Source organism: Salminus brasiliensis, chromosome 18, assembly GCF_030463535.1.
Source record: "Salminus brasiliensis chromosome 18, fSalBra1.hap2, whole genome shotgun sequence".
Lineage (NCBI taxonomy): Eukaryota > Metazoa > Chordata > Actinopteri > Characiformes > Bryconidae > Salminus > Salminus brasiliensis.
In genome coordinates this window covers 18,139,907-18,158,818 of record NC_132895.1, presented here as the reverse complement: position 1 = coordinate 18,158,818, position 18,912 = coordinate 18,139,907, and the positions used below count along the sequence as shown (strand labels likewise).

Below are 18,912 nucleotides of genomic sequence, written 5' to 3'. Positions count from 1 at the left end.
GAGTTTTGGTCGGCCCCTTATTTCCAGTGCACAAAGCAAGGTCCATAAAAACATGGATGAGCAAGTTTGTGGTAGAAGAACTTGACCGGCCTTGTCCTTACCTCAACCCCATAGAACATTTTTGGGATAATTTAGAGCGAGAGAGACTGTGAGCCAGGCCTTCTTGTCCAACATCAGTGTTTGACCTCACAAATGCACTTCTGAAAGGTTCCCATAAACACACTCCTAAACATCATGTAAAGCCTTCCCAGAAGAGCTGTAATAGCTGCAAAGGGTGGCCCGACATCATATAAAACCCTAAGGACTAAGAATGGGGATGTCATTCAAGTTCATATGCGTGCGAAGGCAGGTGAGCGAATACTTTTGGCAATATAGTGTGTGTATATTTCCAGTACAGTCAACCAGTTTGAATATGTTTAACATCTGATTCTACTGACCCAGCTCTATTTGCATGTTTGTTATTAGAATTGCTAAAGTTCACACAAATTCTTTCTTCCACTTGACTCTGAAATGTTATTTTGGATGTATTCAGTGCTTTTTGTTGGCAGCACTACCACTGACAATAAATCCATATTTTACTAACCCAGATCACACAGCAGGCTAGGTTTCAGAAAGAAGCTGTCATCCGCCATCACATTAGCTACTGCGGAGCTCTGACAAATTACGATTTGAAGAAAGTAGTTCTGTGTCCAGCCAAACAGGCCAATCTGTTAAATTTGTGAATGTATTGAAATTAAACAACTGGTTTAAGGGACATCCAAGTAACTTGCCAGTTGGGCCACAGGGTCTACATTTGTAGTGGCCAAAATATGAAGTTCTGGCCTGGGGTACCAGGCACTAATAAATGTCTAGCCCTGGTTTCAATGTTTCATAATAAGACAAAAAATAAAAAAGTCATTGACACACATGCTGATTTCCACTAGCACCTTTATGGACTTACGCAGTGGTGTATATTCACCTTCCCACACTTTTGCTCACCATGTGGCTTAGACTTCAAGGGGGTGAGAATGACTCCCTACAGAGACATGTAACACAGAGTCTTGTTACTAGTGAGACTAGGGCCGCCCGAGTGACATCAAAGGAGGAACATTCTGGACAAATAGGCATTTACCAGTTATTCACAGGAGCTATTAAGGTCACTGTCAGTATTTAGGTAAATGTTGGTGGTAAGGTGTTTTTAGTGTATCTTTTTATGAGGCTAAAGTTGGTTTCTTACTCTCCAGTGTCTTATAAAATTTTTGTTGTATTGCACCTTAAACGGTGTAGCCGTTAATTGAACTGGTGTGCAGGAGCCAGAGTTTAACTACTGTGTTATTTAAGGTGGAACAAAAATTGGATTTTTTAGTTATACAATAAAGTTATTCCACAATTTCTGTTTTTATTCAATTTCATATTTTAGTTTAATGTCATATTCAAGTTTATTGCAACCTAATGAACATGAAGGGCATGGTTTTTCCCAGCAGGTGTTTGGTGTAGAAGTGAAAATTGACATCACATTCACGGCATTTAGTTGACGCTCTTACAAGGTTACTCATCAGCACTTCAGCACTATCAGCACTTCATTGGCTCCCAGTTAAATTCCGTATTAAATACAAAATATAAAGCCCTAAATGGCCTCGCTCCTGAGTACCTGCAAAATCTTATTACATATTATGAACCATCAAGAACACTTAAATCTCAGGGTGCTGGCTTCTTAGTAGTTCAGAAAATTCAGAAAACCTCAGCAGGGGGAAGAGCCTTTTCTTACAAAGCCCCCCAGATAAGGGTCTAAATCAGCCTAAATCTAGGCTGAAAACTCAACTGTTTAGTTTAACTTTTGGTAATTAATGTTTCCCCTTAGACAAAGGTTGTAGGTCCAGGGGTTCACAGACACAAGGAATTGTAGTACACTGAGATGCTGGAGCTGTCGTCTCGCTGCTTGTACGGGATCATTCAGGTTTGTGGACGGTGGAGCAGATGGACGCTAGCGTTTCAGGGTGCTCCCGTGTCTGTGTTACCTTCTGGCTTTCTCCTTTTAATTAGGTTGTTATAGCCAGACCTGCCGGAGGCGTCAGACACACACTGATACTGCTTAACACATTCTGCTCTCTATAAAATCCTCTCAGAACTAACTTTGTCTCTTTACCTTCTCCGAGTAAATGGTCACCCAGCCCGACCTGCTGAAAGATTCTGAGGTCCACTCTACCTGCGTCAGACCAGCTGCCACCTACCAGTACAACCAGCAGGCCCTGCCCTCATCACCGCGGCACACCCTACTACCACTGCTACCTGTCTAATGACCATGTTAAAACCTAAATGGACTCTTAACTATCTGCCACTATTATTATTACCACTATTAACATCATTACTATCATTACTCTTACCATGACTATGTTAAGTTCTACTACACCATGATTAATATATTACGATTCTGATCAGAGCAGTTCAACAGTATAGATGGTTTGGTAACTTTTATCAATAATTTATAAATAGTTCTGACCAGAGGAGGATGGGTCCCCCTTGTAAGTTTTGGTTCCTCCCAAGGTTTCTTCCTCCAGCTCTGAGGGAGTTTTTCCTTGCTACTGTCGCTATTGGCTTGCTCACTGGGTGTCTTGGATCCTTTATGTCTTCTTATGTTATTTCTTTTTTTCTGTCTTTTACTAAATTACTAATTATGTAAAGCTGCTTTGTGACAACAACAGTTGTAAAAAGCTCTATACAAATAAATTTAACTTGACTTGACTCATATTACAGACGTGGGCCAATGTAATGCTAGGAGTCTTGTCCATGGACTCCTATTGGTGTAACTAGCTAACTCTGGGATAATGTCTTATTGATGTAGCGAGCTAACTTTGGGGTAATGTCTTACTGGTGTAGCTAGCTAACTTTGGGGTAATGTCTTACTGGTGATCACTGTATGCTATTTTAAGAAATGCCTCAAACAGTGTGAACGAGTCAAAGAATTAAGATTAACCTTACAGACAGCTCTACATATTTCTATCATTCTATAAGAATGAGTAGAGTGCACTTTTAGTTCTTATGTGTCTGCTGGAAGTTAAAGCATGGAGAGCATTTAAGTTTGGGGGTATTGTTTATTAATCCTGGAGGAGCATGCCCCTTAGAACCTCCCAGTAAAGACAGTAAAGCCCCTATCTACAAATTTCTAGCGACACCCCTGGGGCCTATAAATGAATTTGGTGCATGCATATTATTTGCATCCAAGACCTTTTTGCAAAATCTAATTAACCTACACCTAATTAGAAAGTAATCGTAGTTTAGGTTCCCTGGTGTTTTGCCCAACAGCATATGAATACTGCCCAACCCTACTCATCACAACTCCATCACAGTCTCCTACCTTTACGGCCCTCTCTCTGGAAGTCCACATGGCACCACTCGCCATCGTTCACCTTCTTGCTGCTGGCTTTCATTTTGATGCTCCCGGAACCCATGTCCATGAGCAGGTAGAGGAAACCCTCCAGCAGCTCCATGGCAAAGAAGTCCACCCTGGGACGGCGCTCTCGGGGCCCCTGAACCCGTCCGTGGCTGAAAAGCAGTAGGCCACTGGGCTCTGTGGTGCGGAAGTCGAAAGAGACGGAGCCAGTCTTTTTGCCATTCCAGCGGGGAAGGGTGACATAGGCGGCTGGAGTATCAAAGCTGACGGGGTCCAGAGCAGCCACGTCCTCGCAGCGGAAGGCCAGGTCGCCGTGCACACTGACCTTGGGGTCGCGTGACTCGGCCAGACGGGAAAGCTCCAACCTGAACTCGTTATTAGTGTACACCACCTGGGAGAGAGGTGAGAGTGGAGAGATAGACGGAGAGAGATAAAGGCGAGAGCAGAGAAAGAGAGAGAGAGAGCAGAGAGAGAGAGAGAGAGAGAGAGAGAGAGAGAGAGAGAGAGAGAGAATCCTATTTTCAGTCTACAGGGTTCTGCACTGACAGGGTGTGGAAATGGAGTAGCGTGCTGCCCAGTGGTACAGACAAATTGCAGCTGATATGTGCCTGGGGGGCACGCTTCTGCACTCAGTAAATGCTCAGTTCCCCCTTAAATACCCACACGCATGAGTAAATTACATAAACATAGCAGCCATATCCAGTAAAGAATGGAAGGCAGATTTTTTTTTCTCCCAGTCAATCGATACTGTTTTATTATCATAGATTGCTGTATGGTGAAAGAACATTGGCAATGAATATAAAGAAGCTTGCTGCACCTTCCAGTGCTGGGCCTGTCTCCAAAATGTGTGTCATAGTCACTATGCTGATCTAGGATCAAGTTTCTTGCTGCTTACAGTGATTTTGGATGCAAAATAATCTTAGCTTCAGAAGCTCCACCCCCAGTTTTACACCATAGACCAAAATAGACTGCCTATTAGACTTTAGACAGATTGGCTATCCACACCGCCACATATTTGCACTTCTGATAAGAACCAGACTATTTATGCTCCTAACATAATTTTTGAATGCATACTGTCCCCCCAGTATAATATTTTATATTATATCTTAAATTATACAGTTCATGTGAAGTCTCGCTCTTTAAAGCCCCCAGCATTGGGCTATGGAGCACTGGAACTCTGTTCTCATGAAATTATGGTGCTCTATCCAATACTTTTAGAATTAATTGGGGAGTTGGGGATAAGGTGGGGTGGTGATCATCCAACATCCCGATCTCACGAACATGCTTTTGGCTGAATGCAATCAACTCCTCACAGCAATGCTCCAAAACCCTTCCATGGACAGAAGAGACAGTTACTCCAACAAAAGCAGGATAAACTCTTTTATTTCAGAAGAAGCTGTCCCAATTTCAGGTTTCCCAATACTTATGCTTATAAAGTGTATGTAAAAATGTTTGTAGATCTAAATAAATAAATAAATAAATAAAGTTTATTAAATTGTTTATAATGTATAGCGTGTGTTTTTCTTTGGTTTCATGCAGAAGGGTTTACATGCAACTAATCATAGAGCTTTTAGGAAGCTTCTTAAATAATTAACATTTAATTATAACACGTAACAATAAGAACTAACAAAGCACTTAGCGTCGCAAAGTTTTTGGGAAACTCACTCCTGAACCTACTTTGTGCTAGTAAGCACTACTAGTAAGCAGCTGCCAGTTCTTCATACAGTAACAACTGAGCCTTTAGAAGCAAAGTACAGATACTAAATTGCGCTTCCTGTGATCATTAAACATTATTCATGCATTTTTCTTGAAGGTGCTATTCACAAGTATACATGTTTGCCAGTAGGTATACCACTTCGTTTCCCTTTTCTGTTTTTGTTGAAGTACTGTCTCACTCAACTGCTCCTATGTGTCATGCAAAAACAACACTGTGTGGTTGGTCAAAATAAGCACTTTTCCACATCGGGCAGTAAAAGCCACCACACTGCCTGACAATAGTTTGAAATCAGGCTTTCGAGACCACTGAACGATAGACACAAAGCTGTCCTAGAAGCAGCACTCCTATTCTGAGCTGCATCGTAGAAGTGGTCTCTATGTGGACTTTTCTATGGCCAGGTGGTAGAATGGGCATGGCCTGGTGCAGAATAACATGGTTTTCATTTTCACACCAGACGCAGATGACGACTGACGCTTTGTTGCAGGGTGTGAACTTGAGTGTCTCTGAAAATAACACCAGCCAGCCACACTGCCTGTCAGTGCCTGTGACGGAAGAATAAAAGCACAGGCAGGAGCCAAATAAGAGGTGCCAGCACAGAGAGGGAGGCAACACGAGAAAATGCAATTACTAGAGGAGGCTTCAGAGAAGCTCGCCACTGTCTTAAAAGGCATCTTAGAACTGCCAAGCCCTCGAAGCTGTACGGGCTAAATCAACCTCCCTGACTTTGAGATGTGAGCTTATGGCAAAAATCAAGACATTACATACACAAACATAATTTAGGTATGATTTACTGCTAATTAATACCGAAGTAAACTTCAAACTATGAGTAAGCATGTGTAAAATGTCCAGTTACTTTCAATTCCTGCACTAAAACCATTTCATTTTGGATATATTAAGCATATCCATGTCTGAAGAAAAAAAGGTGTCCTCATATGCAGTCAAAACACTAGAACTGCATATGTAATTGGATTGGGCTTAAAGTATGCAATAACAGACTCATTAAAATATGCCTGCATTGCATCAGAACATGCCTAAATAGACGCCTGCTGTTTGTCGAATTTTAAAACATCACCTGTCCTTAACGTTGTGTGAGGCATAGGAAATGAATTATTGATTTTGTGCCATGCAATCCTGAACATAATAATGTAAATACGCTATATGTCCAAATGTGTGTGGACACCCCTTCTAATGAATGCATCAAAATGGTCAAATAATAATAAATAAAATCTAAATGTAAATAAAGCTTAGATGCAGCAGACATAGATTAAAGATTGGGTGAAGTATTCCTTTAAGTTTGGAAAGTATCGAAAGCCAGGGTGCCCTGAAGTGTTAATATAGATGTATGAACGTCACAATCAGCGCCGCAGCACTGCTTATGGGGGCCGAGGAGAAACCGGGCTCTAACGTGGAGTGTATGGTTGAGCGGTTAGAACGGAGGGGTGATTAATACAGCCCAGGGTCAACGAGACAGAGACGGAAAGCTCTGGCCAGTCGAATGGGGATCTAAAGAGGAAATCAATTTTTAATTTGGCTGTCAGGAAAGTAAAGCTGAAACTTCAATGGTATAGACATGACATAAATAAGGGACATGCTCGGGAGCGAGTGAATAGCACGCGGAAACAGGGAATGGGGGGTGGTGGGTGGGACAGATAAAGAAACAGAGGAGTAAGGACGAATGGGAGGTGAAATACTCAGCTTATCAGTGTAAGCTTGTTGAGTGTTATCCTTCATGTCCTGGAGTTCAGACACTTTGCAAATCGCTGTCTTTTTCCCGACACATATGCTTGCTCAACCTGCTTGCTCGTTAATGAGGTGTAGGCTAGTTGGCTGAGTTTCAGGGCCAAAGATAAAAGAGTGGAGAACTGTTTAAACCAGGTTGGAGACATGAGGCCAGATTTAGCTAAGCATTTAGTGCATGTTAGGGCTGTTTAAGCAAGAGATTACAGTACTGAAGTCATTTAGTCATTTAGACCTGACGAATGGGCTAAATGTAGGCTATCAATAATGGCCAACTGCTAAATACATCACATACAGCACATTCTCGTACCAGATTTATACCTTTTAAGTGGACTGCTAAATGTGGAAATGTACAGTCTCAGCTTAGGTGCCTGACATCTCGCTCACTCTCTGCAGTAAATGTCACTCCTCAGTTCACGTTGGCCACTTTTAAAAGTACATCTACCTCCAATATCAGCTCATTTGAAAACTGCAAGAGTGTGGAGGCAGGGTTAAGTGAGGAGCAGGAAGGGGAGAATGGAAGTTGGGACTTTGCTTGACTCCACTACATAATATAAGGGAAAAGCCTCACTATTTTATGATCAACTGAGGCAGAGAACCACTTAGAGGCGTGCATGCCAGATCTGGAATACCAAAGTATAATTTATCGCTGCAAAAAAGGGCTGTTGTTGGAGAAATAACTTGTTTTAGCAAAATGCTACAAGACGTAAGTTGCACCCATTGCTGGCACAGATGTGCAAATGCACACACACAGCTTGGCCAGTCCCTGTAGAGAAGTACTGACAACAGAACAGGACTTTCTGCAGCAGATAAACATAAACCTATTGGCACCATGCCTAATGCTAGGCATGGGCTGTGAGCAGTGAAACTGTGCTCTCTGGAATGGTGATCTATCCAGTACTTTTGGGAAAAGTTGGTGGACCTCACTCATGCTTTTGTCGCTGAATGACATCCAGTCCTCACATGAATGCTGGACAATAGAGACAGTTACTCCTACAAAAACAGCAACTTATTTTTAATACCCTTGATTTTGGAAAAAACAATGAATGAGCAGGTCCCCCAATACTTTTGTATATATAGTGTATGTAAAATGTTTGTAGTCTTAACTTTGACAAGACAAAGGCAGTTTGCTATGTTGCTATATAACTAGCCGACCACTGTCCTGAAAGTCACCTGTACTATAAGTAGTAGGCTATGGTTTGATGGTGTGATGAACCTAGAGTGGATTAGCTAATGGTCCTAATGTAGCTAGTCCAGTCCAGCTGCCATGATAAAAACATTTGCATGCATTTTTTGGAAAATAGTTGCAACTAAGCTCGCAGCAGGCCATAAAAAAAAGGAGACCACCATGTCACCAACAAAACAGCAACCACTGCCCTAAACTGGCATTTGTAGCCAGTCACTGCCTTCTCGTTCTGGCCACTTCATCCCTGTCAGAGCACATTTTCTCAAAGGCCGGCTATGTCATGAGCAAGACCAGAAGTTCCCCTTTACCTGAAAATGTGGGCAAGGTAGGTGTGGGCAAGAGGGGGCAAGTAGGCTTAAGGCTTTGGTCAATGGAAGCTTGCAAGTTGATTGTTTTATTTATTTGAAAGAGTGAAAAACTGAACAGTGAAGAAATTGTTTGCTTATAGAAATGTGTGGCATGTGTGGCAACGCCTCATGGGGGCCGTGGCTTTCAATATTCACTGTTGATTACTGCTGCAGCTCTAAACGGGACAACCCTAGTGAGGTCAGACAAGCTTTACAGAACATTGACAAAAATCCCACTCAAAATCTGATATCATATGTTTTTTTAAACCTGCCTACAGCATCACAGCCCAGCTTTGTGGGGTGTTCAAATCTAAGTCACACAACACCGCGTTATGACGCGTCTCTAAGCCAAGACCTCAAAGGTTCAGATAAAAACTAATTCATGCTCTACAGTTTCTCATTAGGCTGAATTATATTTCTGTACTTCTGTTCTGTAAGCAAGCTCCTAAAACCTCGCAACCGTTGCTAAGAACCAATAGGTCAATAGCTGCAAACAAGCGCAGCGAGCCTGCTTACTGAGCTGGCGCCAGTACTCACGTCTTTGAGGCAACCCATGAAGTTGTTGCTGACCGGGGAGCCGGGCAGGTCAGCAGTGTTTGGACTGCCTCCCACATAGAAGAAATCATCTGAACCCAGCATGGTGTAGTCCTCCTGGGTGTAGCCCGTGGTGGTCAGCAAGCCGTCCACGGATATGGTGACCTGAGTGTGCATCAAAGGTCAGGGTGGAACCAGAGACAAGGAGAGCAGCATGGATGGAGAGAGAGTGAGAGAGAAAGAGAGAGAGAGAGAGAAAAGGGGAGAGAGAGAGAGTCTTTCGATTAAGTAACAACCAAAGCCACTTATTGCCTCAAAAATAAATAAATAAGTAAATAAACAAACAAAATTTTCAAAATCACACAAAAAAAAGCTCTAACACTCCTAACTCTCCTTTCCTGCGTCCCTCTTGTTTAGTTTCAATGTGCGTTCTTTGATAAAAGGGCACTCCATTTGACGTCTGCTGTTGCTGCTTTTTTGCATGAGGGTAGGCTCTCGCGTGTAAGCTAGTTAGCGGCTAGAAGCTAGTGTGCAGGAGGAGAAAGAGGTAAGTGGAGAAGGGCATATAGATAGGGGTCACTACATGTTGAGTGAGTTAGCAGGTGATGTAAAGGTGACTATATTAGTAGAAAAAGGGAGAACCACACAGAAAAATGGTTGTTAGTACAACAGAAGTAGTCGTAGCTCTGTGTTAGCGCTGCTCTATTCAGACACTTTTACAGTTGTAGCTAAAGGAATTCTGGCAGAAATGTCTGGAAAGGGATAGCTTTACTTTTTGCTCATGGTAGGCTTCAGTGAGGTTAATATAAAAGCCATGCATGGTGGGTAGGACAGCACCATGGACAGCGGTTTCAGGACAATTGTCTTTTGGCTGCTAATAAACCCATTTGTTAGTGCAATTCAGGCCCGTCGTCCAGGTTTAGCAACGTTCAACTTTTCTTCACAAATGCAAAAAAAAAACAAAAAAACGTTGTCTGTATCAGAGCCAGCCAGAAGGTATAAACACATCTGTTCCACTCCTTTTCATAAATACCACTCTCATTTGCTAGGCAGATCTGTAAATGTAGCATATTGTAAAGACTGACAGGCATCCAAAATCTTCAGAATTGCAGGCTGTTTGTCTCCAGCTGAGCCAAATCATTGTGCTAATTACTCCAGTGCACTGGATGCTCATATAGTGTTGAGCTACAGATATTAATATCCAGACGCAATTATGCATTTCGAGAAAGGACATAAAAGAAAGCGGCATTAGGCAAATGACAGAATTCATCACTGGCTAGTTATGTCCTGAAACTGAAGCCCTTAATGTGTCCAGTGAAAAGAGACTCCAGGCAGAAATGGAGGGGAAGGACTCAAAAGGAGAGCAAAAAAAAAAAGTGCATAGCAACACAAACCGAATATGTGACAGTGATTGAACCGGACACCTCATTCATGCAGTGAAGGTTAAGAAAAGGTGCAACACAAACCAAAAAAGAAATCTGAGCACACTTAAAGCCACACATGGCAGCCCAGGTCTAATACATGTATGGGGCACAGATGTAGCGCAGCATGCAAAGACATAAACTCTCCTGATGCAGGGGTCAGCTCTTATTAGCATTACAGTCACCCAGGGCTCTTATACGCCTAGACCCTCCCTCCCCAAATGCTCTAAAGAAAAAGAAAAAATAACAACAATGCCGCCCAGAACAGCACAGCCAATTGCGTTACTAATGCAGGCATTATGCAGCATTCTGCTTTGGTCAAACATCAGCTGCTTGACATTAGCTCCCCGATCCCATCTGAACTGATCCGAGCCAAGGGTGAGAATCAACTCCTGCATCACTAATAAACACATAAAATCAATAAAGCCACTAAGCAAGCAATTAATAAAGCAGACAAGATAAAGCACATAGTTATGCACTAAGCCACACAGAAAGATAGAGAGAACAATAAAGAGGGGGAGGGTTTGCCTTCAGCTTTGGTAATGGGGGATGACTTCGGAGGTGGCAACGAGCAAATGATCGCTTCAAGCCAGTTCTCTGATGCCTTCTATTCTTAGTTTGCCCAGGCAAAACACATATGTTCAGTTCAAATGCATTCCTCTTATCACCACTGTCGCAAAACAGGTGGAAGGCATGACGACGGAAGCTCTTTTTCTTAATTCTTAAACCACTCTAATAAATAGCAGCTCTAAAAGGCTTCTTCGAATAAATTACATAAAAACATTTCTGTTTTCTTAAAGAATCTTTCAATGAATAATTCTTAGTAAATTGAGACGTGAACTTATTCAAAATGTAGCGCCTTGAAGACTAGGCTTATTTTAAGACTTCATATTAAGACCTAATATACTTATAAATTCACAAATAGTTATTCTGTATCTACTAGAAATAATTTACTAACTGCTATAAATGTTTCAATTGCTTGAATAAATTATTCTGTATTTACTATAAATGATTCAGTGTCTATTTTGCATGATTCTTTATGTACTATAAATGATTCACTTACTACATTTATTCTATATTCTATATTAATTTATACTACTTTTATTAATGATTCTGTATCTACTGTAAATAATTTACTAACTGCTATAGATGACTTAACTGCCTTAATAAAGGATTCTGTATTTACTATAAATGATTCAATATCTATTCTGCATGATTCTGTATGCACAATAAATGATTCAGTAGACAAAGAATTACTTATTGGATAATTTATAGTAGATGTGGAATAATAGGAGTTATTATTCTACTGTCTATTATATCTACTATACATTATCCAATAAGTGATTCTTTGTCTATTATAAATGATTCTGTATCTACTATGAATGATTCAGTAACTACTATAAACAGCTCTATATCTATTATAAATGATTTAGTAACTTCTGTAAATGCTTCTGTGTGTATTATAAATGGTTCAGTAAATGTTAGGAAAGTAAAATGTAACATGTTGTTTAAGGGCAAGGACTTGAAATAGGCCTACAAACAGCCTTTAGGCTTTAAAAAGCTAAAGGACCTCCACATAATGTAAAGATTCTAAAGCAATTAAATGTTGTTTTTTTTCTAGAACCCCACATACAAGCAAATAAGATGTAGGAACCGCTATTTATAAGAGCGAAGAAGAAATGGATAATTTAGGTGCATCCCACTTATTTGAACAGGCTGCTTCGACTCTCTATATTACAACCATTACCATGTCTCATAATTCGCTGCCTCCTCCTCCTGATACATCATGATAATCTCAATTAGTTCCATCGAACCATGTAATATTAGAGATATAAAGCACTTTGTTAAACCCTCTTTTTTTCAGTTCTGTGAATAGTAGAGGGTTTTACATAAATGGTGTCTAATATAAGCTTAGCATTATGCTCCCTTCAAACATTTTGACATACGCTCATCAAGCTTAAAAAAAACACCCTGCAAGCTATGAGATATAACAAACATGCAGGCTTTAATCTGAACTATAAAAAAGAGGAGTTGCCTGGGCTTGCACTCATGCAGTGAAGCGTTCACTCGCTATCCATTCGCGAGATGAAAGCCTCCCCCACTCTTTTGTCTCTCTTCTTGTTCCTGATTAATTTGACAGATATGAATACAATGCATGAAAACACTGCATATTAGCAAGGTTTTTTTTTCTAGCAAAAATCAGAATAATTAAATGTCACATCATACAGTTTATTCACATTTCACATGTAGTAACTGTATGAAATGTTGCAGTGTTCACAAAGTAAGGCAAAGTAAGAGCAAACGCAAGCATACACAGCAGGAGGGGAGGAAACTGTTGCATATGATTAGGGGTTCAGACATTAAACTTAGCTTCTTTCTGTGGGAAAACAATAGCTGGACAGTGAGAGAGAATCATTTGGTCTCCATTCTGGCAGGCCATGGGTTGATGCACACATCAAAACTGAAATTTGGAGATAAATTACGGGAATAACCATGTGGATATGGTCTACATCTACAGAACAGGAAGCTGAAGGCCTGCTGTATAAATGATAGTAGCTGGAAAGCTATTAATATTGTTGAACAATATCAGGGTTCCCACTGTTTTCAGGACATACATGAGCACTTACACACAAGGAGTGTATTAAAGGCCTTTCAGTATAAATTGGTTCCACACACATGGTTACTGGATGTACTACTGAATACCTATTACTGCATGCAAATTTTGTCCGTAAGATGAAAATCCATCTGTTGTGTGGTTTCAGAGCTGCCCTTGGAGATCCAAAATCATTTCTAAAATGTGTTTTTCTGTCACCAAATTCAGAGCAAATGACATTCATCTAGACTCTGTATAGCTCACAGACGCTGATTAGTAAGAACGTTGAGAAAAAGATGTTAACATTGTTAAAAACAAAGAGAGCTTGGCAATATGTGTGAGACACGTGTGTGTTAAGCAGTGTCGCTATTCATCAACGACATATTTGTCTAATGAGTAGTGACTTCAGTATCCAATTATAAACTCTGTAAGATGTGATGCAGGTTTAAGTATCTGTCCATATTACAGTGCAGCATCACAGACTTCAGTAAATAGAGCACCAGTAGCTAAAATATGTGATGGCTCACTAGTTCAGTACCTCAATAGCTCAACTTCTCCAGGATGTCATTAATATTTCCAGGATTCATTTTCCTGGCTGATAAAATAGATTACATGGCTGGTAAAATAGTCTCTAAATTAGCAGTTTTTTTCAGAATATCGAGGACATGTGGGAACCCTGAGTATTTAGGCCTTAAGTAAACTTAATGATACCTCCCTAATTGACTGGAGAGATATGCACACAACACAATGCACATCGGATTCTATTTTTCGAGCAAAGGTATTCGAGGTTTCCATGTTCATCCTCTCAAATTTCAGCCATATGATGTGTGCTTTGAAGTGAAATGCACAAAAAGCAACATCTAATGGACCACTTTGTTAAATGTAAACAGGGTGACAGGAATTATGACGATGTTCGAAAAGAGTGAACAGTCGTGAATGCCAGAAAATGAAATTTTGCACGGCACCTTCAAACTGATGCCAATTTTTTCATGTCTTTTGGTTGTTTCTGCACAGTAAAAGCAAAAAAGAGGTAAAAAAAGGAAAAGGGCCAAACCAAACTAGACAATTAGAATGTGATATCTACCATATAATGCAGTTTGTTTACCGTAGGGAGTCCAACCCCTGCGTGCTTCGAAAAAGAACAAAAAAACAAGGGAGGGAGAGCAAAATTAAATACCATAATCTTCACTAAAAAGACAAAAAAGTCCAAAACTAGCCTGAACTGTTTCAGCAAATTTTAACCATACTTTGTAATGATCAGTCCTAGAATTCCAGATCATTTCCAGAAAACAGATCTTACTCCTCTGCCCTCCGGTGGGTTAGACCACGGTCAGTACTTGATCAGTATGGGTAGCTTTTATTCAAATGGACAATGTTAACGGCAAACAGATGACTCACATTCCATGGAGGGGTTAATGTTAGTATTTCAGGGAAATTAGCAGAAGATAAACAATGACAAGTCCAGGAAATAAAGGCTTTCATGTTAGTAAGAAAAGAGATAGAAAGAGATAAAGAGAGGAAGAGAGATAAATTAATCTTTCACACAGAGAGAAATGGTCAGAGGAAGGGCGGGGGGGGGGGGGGGGTGTTTCGAGAGGGGAGGGAGAAGCAGGCAAGAGCAGCACCAGCGTTAAGGCGTCTAGGAGAAATGTCAGCAACGATAACAAACTCTGAAGCTGTTTCTGGTAAATGAGTAAAAAATAATAAACAATGATAACACCCATAGTCTTAGAAATGTCAGCTTGACACCGTTCAGGTCAGAGCAGTGTTGCAGCGCGAGAGCTCACAGCAGCATAAGGTGAAATGTTACTCCGGTTTGTAAATACCATTGGGCTGTTATCAGATGCACAATATACTCCAGCTCTGTAAGCGACTCCAGCTAAAGGTTATGACAATCAGATGGCAGGCTAATCAGCACAGGCTAAATGACAGCGGGCCCTACTCGTAGTCGTGCACCATCATATAGTCATTGACTAGTAATGATCAGATTAAAAACGTTCAATCAAGCTAACAGTGCTGGGGAAATTAGCGTAGAGGCTGGTCCTCATCAGAAAAAAGGGGGGAAAACATCTCGCTTTATCAAGGCAGCAATTGAGAGCTTGCTTTCTTTCTCTCTTTCTGTTTTTTTTCCTCCATTTGCTTTTTCTTTTTTTTTTTAGGTTAGGTTAAATGAGCGCGTTCCCTCCCTCTCTGCTAGATGGAAGGCTGCCTGAATGTAAATGACTATATTTGCAAGCATAATTGGAGCATATTTACAGGATTATTCTTCAGCAATCACAGAGACAAAACAGAGAGGCACAGGCTGAACATGGATGAAGGCACTTAACCGAACACAAAAACACCCTTCCCAAGCACAGATTCAAATACACTGCAGACGCAGGGGGACAAGCACACGCAGGCACACGCGCGCACAGCCTAACAGGGCCCTGTCAATGCTGCTTAGGTTAGCGACTGATGATTGAGAGAAGCTAATCCTCTCGAGAGGCAACACCACAACCGTTTACGCTGGCCAAAGGTACAGCTGCAGTGAGGTCTTCGCGGCGCTCCTTGGTGTCAGTCCATAAATAAAGCAATCTACCTGCTTTTGCGCAATCAGCATTAGCTATTACCTCCTGTAGCCTCTGAGGGGTAGCGCTATTAGGTGGACGACATCCAAAACAACAGCCTGTAGTCTAGCTGCACTGGAGCACCTGTGAGGCCATCTGATTCCAATTAAATCAGGGCCTCACGCAGTCCATCTCTATCTCATAACATCGCAGAGCTCCAGCCCTGAGGATCCAGCAGATTTTGGTGCCATGTGAGCAGCTAGGACACACACGCACACACACACTTGCACTTGCTTAAACTGCCTGTGCAAAAAAACAACATAAAAAAAGAAAGCAAGGGCCGCTGTGGAAAATAACTGTTATTGCATTGCATGAAGGCAATTTGGACATGAATGCTGACGAGTGTTGGCAAAAAATAAATAAACAAATAAATAAATAAAATCCTATGTGTGCACCTACGTGTACAAACCCTGTGCATTGCTAACCTGTTCATTATTCACACAGCAGTGGTTAGCAGTCTTCACCCTGGAGATCTACCTTCCTGTAGGTTTCATCCCCAAGCAATCGTCTCATGGTGCTTTCAGACAGACCTCGTCAACGCACCACGTAAAAGTCTGAAAAACTGGGCGTGTCACCAAAACTTGAATGTAACTTGCACTTTGACAGTGAGAGTAGACAGTGTTGTAGGTCATGTGATACAGAATTCATATTACTGTTATGTCACTGCAGTAGGGAGGTAGTGTAATGCCTTACAGTTGAAATTCCTACAGAATGCGGTACTTGCATTGCTCATATATCTCTAAGGGAGGATATTAATTGCATGCATTTCATTTAAAAGCGTACATTTCATTTGAATTTACTTTCTGTGCTTGACTACTGTGAAGCTGATGAATTAAGATCCTAGTGCTGAAGAAGAGAGCCCCAGCCTCACCTACACAGATCAGGCTTGATTTGGTTCAGGAACAGCCGTGTAAGATTTACACTTTATTCCATTAATATTTTATTCTGAGGCAGCCGCTTTTGAACTGTTTCTGCCGGCTAGATCATGGGTTTTCAAACAGCATCATCCAGCTGGTTGGGTTTTGTTGAAAGGCAGGGTTAGTGGCATGCCTTTTAACCTCTTGAATCCTAGGCTTATATTTGAGTTGAAATTTTAAGACTTATTATTCAGTAACTACTAATAATTATTCAGGAGCTGTTATCAAATATGCAACTCATTTGAGAACGAGAACATGAAGCATGGACACACATACAGGCCTTTAGGGTTTAGAGAGTTAAGGCATTAAGAATCCCAGGACTTTAGAATATAATATAGATGGGATATGTTTGCCATGACTATTTCCCTGTGTTTAAAGAACTGGGTTCCCATTTTACATGGGAAACTGGGGCAATGTAATTATTACCGGAGTGATTTTAGTACTGTCAGAATCTGCTGTACCAGTCATCAGCCCGCATGTGCCTACATCAGAAAAGCTATGGCTATTAAGCAAAGTGCAGAATTATAATACCTCAAGTGCAGAAATATGACCATAAGACATTCAAAATCATAATAAATAATTAGGGTTTTGGCAGCACAGGTAAATGTTTACAGGTAAGCTAATGAAAATGCTATTAACACACTGCATTCACTTAAACTTCAATAACTAGGTATACAGTTTCAGAAAATAATTTAAACTGAATTACAAGTTTGGATGTGTTTCCTACTTGAAAAAATATATTGTATATGGAGGCTTTTTTGGTGGAGTAACCGGAAAATCAGTGAAGATTACAGATGTCTTGTGGCAAAATTACATAACCCTACTTGCTAATGTCAAACAAATATTGTCCAAAATGTACCTAAGTAAAATAAAGGTGCTAAAGTACTTTCCAGTTGGTCTGGATTTGTTTGGGCGAGAGTAAAGTAATAAGAGGTGAGATTACTTTTTCCAGAAGGTAATATACATAGGTAATATAGAAGGTAACCTAATAGTTTGAACAATACATGGATGGACAAAATCTCCTACTATTCTACTGTGTTTATATGGTATCATCACCGGCTGGTGTTACACAATTTGTAAACTCAGAGACTTGCATGAGTTTACCACTTGTATTTATGACAAGTGGGCTCATTTGCAAGTCCTCATTTGCATAGCAGCTCCGCAAGGCCGTATTTTGAGGTTCAAAGGGGTGCTCACGAATGCCCTCAACATGCTCTTAGTTCGCCCTTTGGCACAGCCAACATCAATGCATACTCAGCAGCAGCCTCTTACCTTAAAGTCTTTTGTGATACAGGTCAGGACTATTTACAGCAGATAGATATGTTTACAGCTGTCTGACAGAACTACATGGCAGAGAATAAGATATTGAGATATTAATTGCACAGGCTAGAACCCTCAAAGACTCTTGCACGCATTGCTGATGTCACCAAAATGGTTTGTGGTGCCACTTGGAAAAGGCAATTTGTCAACTGATTAGGTGCAACTTTGTGGTAAACTTGTAAATTGACATGTTTTAAAACAGCTGTCTGAACGTACCACAACACACTTCATTCAGCTAATCAGGGAGCACTGATGGATCTGGGTAAAATCCAACTCTGCAAGATGGTAGATCTCCAGGAACAGAACTGGTTGTAAATGCTACACAATAACTAAACTGCATGATGACACATGGAAAACAATACTGTGCAGATATGCTGAGGCTCTTAGGCTGAAAGATGAAAACCAAAACTTTCCGCCGGAGGCAGCATTAAGCCCCCCGGCTGAACGCTACCTGCCGCAGGTTTCGGGAGACGCGCACGGCATGCCAGGCGTTGTCGTTGAACTTGCCGTCGGAGGGCTCAACCAGGGCCTCGAAGGCGCCAGAGCCCAGGTTGATGACGAGGCACACAGCGCCGCTCTTCAGGGACAGGTTGACGTAGTCGGCAGACTTCCCGGTGTGCAGAAGCAGGCCGTTGCGCTGCAGCGTACGGAAGGAGAGCGTGATCTCATCTGTGCTGCTTTGAATGGGCGTCTGAGACAGATCGTAGCTGAAGAACTCGTTGCCCTTGAACGTGGCCACAGACTCGCCTCGGCCTTGAAAGAGAGAGAAAAAAAGATAGATAGATCAATATGCTCCAAAAGCATCCATCTACAGACTTAGCAACTAAATCATAACTAATTAATAACTAATGCAGCTGCCAAGTCATGCCTGTTTTGCAGTGGGGTTATGAGGTCAGTGTAGGTAATACGAACTAAAACTTTATTCACACAAATTAGCATGATGTGAACTGCATGTCTAAAACTATAACAAGTCAAAAAGTCATCTCAAGCAAACGTCGATTATGTGGTTCCTGACACAACATGATATTTATCATCATTATAAGGCTAACCTTGCCTCCCCATTTTTTTCTTTTTTCATGTAAATCCATCTGTTCCTTGTATTGTAACAGAATTCCATTATAAATAGAATAAAGCAAATGCTCCAAAATGGCTTAGGATAAAATA

The 18,912-nt window shown here is 41.1% G+C and overlaps 1 protein-coding gene across 16 annotated transcripts in view; it reads right to left on the bottom strand.

Annotated features, from left to right (window-relative positions):
- nrxn2a (neurexin 2a) overlaps window positions 1–18,912 on the bottom strand; it is a 394,188-nt gene that overhangs the window by 234,116 nt on the left and 141,160 nt on the right. For 11 of the 16 annotated variants that reach the window (XM_072662789.1, XM_072662798.1, XM_072662800.1 and 8 more), the window contains 4 exons: window positions 18,200–18,501; window positions 14,011–14,034; window positions 8,895–9,056; window positions 3,335–3,761 (listed from right to left, as the gene is read on the bottom strand). In XM_072662789.1, coding sequence (XP_072518890.1) covers window positions 3,335–3,761; window positions 8,895–9,056; window positions 14,011–14,034; window positions 18,200–18,501 — 915 coding nt within the window. The remainder of the gene's footprint in view (window positions 1–3,334; window positions 3,762–8,894; window positions 9,057–14,010; window positions 14,035–18,199; window positions 18,502–18,912) is intronic. The other 5 variants (XM_072662791.1, XM_072662801.1, XM_072662795.1 and 2 more) reach the window with 1 other exon arrangement.